Source organism: Zonotrichia albicollis, chromosome 6, assembly GCF_047830755.1.
Source record: "Zonotrichia albicollis isolate bZonAlb1 chromosome 6, bZonAlb1.hap1, whole genome shotgun sequence".
NCBI lineage: Eukaryota > Metazoa > Chordata > Aves > Passeriformes > Passerellidae > Zonotrichia > Zonotrichia albicollis.
This window is the reverse complement of record NC_133824.1, coordinates 9,260,204-9,267,819: the sequence shown is the minus strand read 5'-3', so window position 1 is coordinate 9,267,819 and position 7,616 is coordinate 9,260,204. Positions and strand designations below refer to the sequence as shown.

General features: G+C 39.8%; 1 protein-coding gene across 4 annotated transcripts in view; it reads right to left on the bottom strand.

The window, feature by feature from the left end:
- Positions 1-2,734: 2,734 nt before the first annotated feature.
- The window catches only part of ITPK1 (inositol-tetrakisphosphate 1-kinase), a 138,523-nt gene continuing 133,641 nt past the window's right edge, over positions 2,735-7,616 (bottom strand). For all 4 annotated transcript variants that reach the window (XM_074542449.1, XM_074542445.1, XM_074542446.1 and 1 more), the window contains exon 11: positions 2,735-7,143. In XM_074542449.1, the coding sequence (XP_074398550.1) occupies positions 6,821-7,143 (323 nt within the window). In that variant the 3' untranslated portion in view covers positions 2,735-6,820. The remainder of the gene's footprint in view (positions 7,144-7,616) is intronic.

Below are 7,616 nucleotides of genomic sequence, written 5' to 3'. Positions count from 1 at the left end.
TACTCTCAGGCACATGGTGTGATTCTTGGGGTGTCTTGTGCAGAGCCAGGGTTGGAATTGATGATCCTGATGGATGCCCTCCAACTTCACCTATTCTATGGCTTAGTTTCACCCTTTTATTTTTGTGACAGAATCTCTGCCAGTAGCAGCACCCAGACAACTCATTGTGACATGTAGGCCTGAGTTCGCAAGAAGTTCACAGAAACCCTCAGAACCCCACCACACCAAAAAAACGAAAAAATCCCCACCAAACAAAAAAAACCAACCCCAAACCCAAGAAACCAAACAACCTCCACAGAAACACAGCCACGTCCAAAGGAGTTAAACAATTTTTTCCCATACCTGATGCAAAATCAACAAGAGAAAAAAATACTGTTACTTGATGGAGCTACTATAAATACTGTCTTAATTGGATATTCAAGTAATCACAAACATTTGGGACTCAAGGACTTTCTTCAGATGGAAAGATGGTGTTCAAGGCCTGAGTGGGACTGCAAAACAGCTGCACTTGGAAAGGATGTGAACACTGAATTCCCATGAACACAGGTCTCCCCCACTGAGCTGCTCACCTCGCTGCCCTATCCACTCAGAAAGAGGAAGCAAACTAGAACTTGTTATAAGGCATTTATTTTCATTATGTGTTGGAAAGGGACAATCCTCTCTTCAAAACAATTACAGAGATAATGCCACAATACCTACTGCATATTGCTTTACTGTTGAAACCAAAACAATTGTCCAAAACAGATGCTTGGCAAAACAAAAAGAAAATTAATATATTACCATTGAAATGAATGCTATTAGATGAAAACACCATCTCCATTGTCTGATCTGATCAGTCATGCAACTGAAGATGCCAAATAGCAAATATTTTGGGTTTTACAGTAAGCCATGATCTTTAAAGGGTTGATATAATTCTATACAAATTTAAGTACAAAATGGGAATTATGTTTCAGAAGTTATAATGAACCAGGCTGAAGCGAATCACAAGACACATTGTTAACACTGTACAGCTGGATTTGAACACAGATACCAATGGACTTGCGAAACCGAGCACACGCACACAATGGTCCCCGAGATTCGGCCCTGCTGGGGGGAGGCAGTGCTGGAGACTGAAGGACAATATCCAACACCACTCACTCCCAGAGGGCCAATTCTCTCACAACTGTTGGGATCCCAAGGAATTGTTGTTACTCCATTTTAAGAACGACAGTGTTTTTAGTATGTGGTTGTCACAAGGGTATACACAAGCTGTATCAAATACTGAATCAGAAATAAATAATAAAAGATACATCTAACACATCTTTTATTTTTTAATATTTTTTTACAGCACTGACTTTACAAGAGAATAAACAACTCATTTTTAGAGGCTGCTAACATCTGAAACAAAGAAGTCACTATTTTATACTCAACATATTCTCAACACTTAATAACTTTATATATGTATATATGACTTTTCACACAAAAAAAAAGAAGTTAAAATAATTTATATCTAAAACTACTGTGTAAAGAATGAAGGAGGAAATAAAATGTGGGTTTCTTTAAAAATGCTGGAAGAGGAAGACCTGATTTTCATAAACTCCATTTGCTGTATCAGCTATTTCTGGAGTTTCAAGAGATTTCCTGGCCATCAACAAAAACTTCCCAACACATCGGGAGCCCTCTGGAAACCTCATGACATGTTGGGTAAGGTCACCTGCTAATGAGTTTGTGGGCCACAGGCATCTGCTATCATCAGCCCCAGTGGATGCAGGGTAAGAATGATGGAGAGGAAGAAAACATCACCCCAGATTGCTATTAAAAACCACAGAGTGAAATTCTGGACAACTGGTATCATGATGTCCACTGGCCAGGATTTTACTCCCAAGCCCCACTCTCCTTGCCCTTCTTCTGCATCACAGATAAAGAATGTTTTTATCTCAATGGATTTTGTTATTTCCACAGGAAAGCTGCCCCAAGAGCAAGGTGGACCAAACCTCAAGAGCCACCTGCACACACAAGAGCAAAACCAATTTCCTTTGCTTGCTACAAATGCTACTGTGCTTGTGTTGCTGAGGAATCACTCCAACATCTCCATTTATATCTGGATCCTCCCAAACTTCAACCATCTGAAGTAACTTTTTGTGGCCATGTAAATGTGACAGAATCCACGAAACCCATCCAGTCAAAAGCTCAAGTATTGATGGCCTGGATCCACATAGGGTGAACAGTGAAAGGAAAGGTAGTAAAGATGTGGAAAGTACTTTTCTGGAGGTTACATTCCTCTGAAATAGATATTAAAGCAATATTACAAATAAAATCAGCAATGTGATCTGCAATGGCATGTCCATTTTTCTATGAAAGCAAGAGGAGATTATATTAAAGGAAATATTTTAATCTACACAAAGCATTTTCACATATTCCTAATTACAAAACACACACCATAAAGTAATTGTATACTGAATACAGAAATCAATACATCTCTTGCTAAAAAGGAGAGGGGGGAAAAAATTAGCAGGGTAATGCAAGTGAACTCCCGCAAGTGTGTGCCTGGGGAGACTGCTACAAACTCAGACTCTGTTCACTAAAAAAAAACAAAATCCAAGATTTTCTGCACAGCTGTGGAAGGCAAGGCTACAAGCTAGTGTGGAAAAGCCTGAATCACTTGTCATTGCTGCCATGCAAAGACTTGAGGAAATCAGTGTTAGTCTAAGAACTGAGAAGTCTGGATTTTTTTAACTGGATGAAAACAAGAGCATTTTTCTTGTTTTGCTCTTTTTTTTTTTTTTTTTTTTTTTGCCAGGTGACACCTCTGGCCCCATTTATTCTGTTGCTTTTGTACTGTGTTCTGCCTCTGTTATCCAACTACTGCTCCACCTGGTTGTTCCCTGGCTGGATAATGCCCGCAATTCATCTAGAAAACTTGAGGCTTTATCTTGAGCAATTCTCATTGTCTCCTGATGCCTCTGGGTTGGGTTCTTAGCTTGTAATCATCTACAATGAGAACAAATTCAACTGGTAGATTTCTGTCTGTGCAACCTGCTGCAGACACATTCCCACATTGGAGGGAGATGTGGGAGATGTTTAAACTTTAACATTACAACAGTCTGAATAGTAATAATGAATTTATCCTACCTACCAACCAGCCCAGTCATCAGCTCCCCAGCACAAAGGTTGTACAGCCAGACACTTCAACCAAAGGCAAAACATCACTGGCCCAGTGGTTCTGCATTACACAAACCACAAGAGCTAGCACAGATGCTGATGGCTTGGTTGCATTTCTGCAGTTGGCTTTCACATAATGATCAGGATGTTCTGGCACAGGCTACAAAGTCAGGCACAATGTGGCCAAGTCAGGTAGAGGGGGAAGAGGGTGACTTTACATCACAGGCAGCAGTAATACCACTCAAGTACTCCTCAACATGGAAAGATCTTCACCTGTTGTAGCTAATTATGTAATTACAGTGGAAACCAGAATCTCATCTCCACCAGCTGACACAAAACCTGGAGAAATTCCAGTCAAGCTAATGGTATTTTTGTGGATTTCAAACAGTGAAGCAGAACAGTAATAAATCCCTAAAAAGCTAACTGGTGACCATGTCATTTTGATACAATTGTTCTCATCAGCACAGCAGTAAAAGTTATGCCTCTGAAAAGACAGGAGAACCTTTTTCTAACCCACAATAAAAAGAATTAAAACAGACATTATGGAAAATCTCCTCAGATTGTCTGCAATTTTAAGAGCAAGGGCATTCTGGTATGATCTAATGTTACTACACTCCTACTTTTACAAAGAAAGACAAGACTACAGAATATTAACAAACTTACTGTGAAGCTTATCTTAAATCAAAATTATCCTGAACTTCCAAATGAGGCAGCAATTCAGAAAAGCACTTTAGCACAAGCTTAATAACATACTCATGCTCAAATGTTTTGCAAGAACGTAATTGTCTGGATACTTGGTAATTTACAGTTTTGGCTTTTACAAATTGGTCTCCCAATTTGCCCCTGTGATTTAGCAACATTCTAGTACACGAGCCATTACCTTAATTTCTGCAAGGAAATATAGTAGTTCAGCAAATGCATGGTAATTTATGTCCAAACTCTATTGTAATGCCACATCACAACAGGTACCTGCATAACTGCACCTGGTAAATTAAAGTGATACCGATACATTCGATAAATAAAAAATAAATTACAGACTATGGGAAAAAATGTCACTGATCACACCAATGACCTAAACTTGTTTTCTAGTTACTGCCAAGGTCTGGAGTAATATTTAAATATAGTATTTCTGCAAGCATTCAGAGAATTACAAAATAAACTTCTAACAATCATTTGTAAACAAGTTTAAAATGCACAATTATATTTCAGTAGTTTATTTTGGAAAAAAAAAGCAGTGCAAAATAGGCCAACCAAAATTCAGAAGGCAGCCAGGAAAATAAAATTCTTATTTGATGTTCTAACTAGAAAACAGCATACAGACATTTCCATTGGATCCAACACTCAGATTCATGTAAACATACTTAGTTTGAAAGGTCTTGAGTTAGTAACCCAGTTCTAACATCATTGCTCCATCCCCACCACCCGATAAAGAAACAAAACCCAAAAAACCAAAAAAAGCCCAAGCCATTGTAATAAAGAGAGCAACAGGCAAATCTACAAACACTCCACCAGCTGGTTACAAGAAAGTACCATACAAAAATATGCACTGGCAAGTTCCTTCCTGAGGGCATCTTTTGTTACACATGTAACATAAAAACACTTTTTATTTTAAACAAACAAAAACAAACCCCAAACTGCAGATGTCAATTTCATTTTAGTCATGGCTTTACAAAAGGTTTGGTCTCTACCATGAATACTTTTATAAACCCTGTACATCTGACTCACTCACACCACAGCCATCCGAGACCTGCAAGCTGCACACAGCACGGGATCCAGCAGCCTCAAAGCACACAAGGGTTGTGAAGCGTGCCCAGCTCAGAACTGATCTGCCACACTTGAGGAAGTTGGCTGTGCTAATGAGCACCCTGGCATCTGACTGATACCACACCCATAAGGTTCTTCCAGTCCCTATAGAAATACTTTAAAGTTAGTAATCCCTCTAGAGGTGGAATCATCTTTTGTTGTATAAATCATCCTGAAAAATTCAATCCTGGCTACAGGAAATTCCCAAGAATGGCATTTTGGAAGAAGACCAATCTCTCCTATGGGAAAAGCTTTGTTTACATAAAAGAACTGCTACATAACACTCCTCAAAACTTTTTTCCCTCTAGGACTGGTACCATCAGACAGGGTGGTGACAACTTTTACACAGTTGATCCTCTGTCCATGATCTACCTGGGCTTTAAGTTCTAGACCCTTTCCTTCTGAGTAGCCATCTAACACATGATACTAACCAAACTGGCATTAAATGCTGCAGTGACAGATGCTTTATGAACATGTGCTATACAAAAGAGAGAAATCCTATATTTTCAAGCTAGGAGCTTAACTAAGGAAATTTTTTTAACACCACCCTTCTTAAATGTATTTTAGGGCTAATAAGGGGAAGAGAAGGCCACTTCTACCAAAATAGTGTTTCTGTTCTTAGCACTTGGATATTTCTAATATAGTGTTCAGAACTAGCAAAAGTTGCAAGAATTCTCAACAGCAGAAGATGCTGCCATACTAGAAGATATCTCAAGAGAAACAAATTGGCTGTGCTATAGTTTACAAATAGGATACAGCACTGTTGGAAACTACCATATGGCCTCGCCTGGCAGCTTGCTACAAAGTAATGGGGTCTCCAAGCTAGAGGGGTCCTGTATTTCTACCTTATATGAAGGTACACAATTTTGTTTATATTTTAGAAAAAAAATGTACAACAACATGGATCTGTGGAAGGCAGTGACTGTGTTACCTCTCAGGATACACAGCTCAGGTGTACTGCTCCAAGGAAAAAGCACAGCTCTGCCAGCCTTTTCCCAGAGCTGTCCCAGAGTCCTCACAAGTGCAATGGAAGGAGAATTAAACTCCCTGTGAAGAGATGAGCTGCTTCCTTAACTCTTCTAAGATTTCAGCACTAGCAGACAATTGAAAGCATGTTATTTAATCTACTAAATGACTCCACCTAAATAGTGGCACCCTCTCTGGGTAAAAGATGTTGCTGTTTGCAAGTGTGGTTGGAAGCTGATCTAAGTGAAGCACTGAGGCCTGGGGGGAGAACTGCAAAGCTGGGACAGGGGTGGTCACCTCGGCTCTGTGCCCTGAATACGCAGGCTGCTCTGTCCTACTCAAAGTGCAGTGGCTTCACAGCAAGCTACCTGCCAACATCATGACTGGTCAACATTTCAAGAGATTTGGTTTAGTGATACTGAAGTTGTTTTAGCTTCCTTATGCAATGGCGTACGTGGAAAAAAGAGGAACAGGAAGTTTTTTAGGCTAAAATCTCTAGCACTGTTACATTCAGACACTGCATTTCAATATTATTATCTTCTTGATAGCATGAGGTCCGATTTTAAAATGCTGGTCACCAGTGATTACAAAGAATAATAGAAATGAAAGAGCAACCCTCCCACAATGAAAGGACTAGTGTTAAAACACGTGTGTGTGTAAACTCACTACAGATTTGCAACTGGAATCTGACGAAATGGATTTGGATCACTTTCTCACTCTTCCCCTTTCAGTCCGTTTCATCAGCAAATTAGGTTAAATCAAATTGAAAGTTTTTTTATTTTGCTTTTTTGTATTGTGTTTTGAGTTTTCCCCCCTATTTTTTTGTCAATTGTATTGTTAAAGCCTGATCTGGTTCTGGGACCACAATCTGTATCCCTGGGGCTTTTTCTCAGTCCATGGCATTGGCAAGTTATTGAGAAGAAGCTTTTGTTGCCAACGTAGCGACGCAGTGCTGCTGGAAGCTGGGGGACACTGCTGAGTTGCAGCCTAGTCTCTGGTGTTGCAGTTTTACTGAGCTGTTGCTGTCGCTCTCCACAATCCAGGAGGAGTCTTTTCCCATGACGCTGAGACAGCCTGTGCTAGCACAGCATATCCGCTCGTCCATGATCCCACCGCTCTGCTCTGCCAGGAGCTTGCTGTGGTTTAGCTGGGTCACCTCAGGTACCTGACCCTGCAGGACAGCAGCTATGTGGTTCAGCAGATCTGTGAAAAATTCAGAAACACCCTCATAGCCTGAAAAGAGACAAAATGAAGGAGAAAAAAAAAGGCAATTAAGTAATTTCCTTAGGTTCTTTGAAAGGCTTCTTTTAATAGTTTGTTTCTTGGAGTGTCCTTGCCCTCCATTGATCATAAAAAGGTTATAAAAAAAGGTTTTCTTCATGACAACATTTTAAGTGACAGCAGCAGGAGATTAGCATAAAGAGAAACAGAGAGTCTTGCAATAAAAGTACTTTTCCAATGAGAAAAACAATTGCCTTTCAGATTTGCTGCTTTTTCCTTCCAAGTGTATATATAATTTTAGGTTTGTTGCTGAGTCCAAGTTTTTCCCTAAGTTACAAACTCTCTGGCATAATGTTGATCTTTTCCATACCATTTCTAAGTTTACTCTGGCAAGTAGCTCTAGAGCAGAGCTTTGTTAAGGGTCTGGACCCTCTCCAGAATTTGCCCAGCAATACCCTCAGTTAGGGAAACCTCAGAGGAGAGCA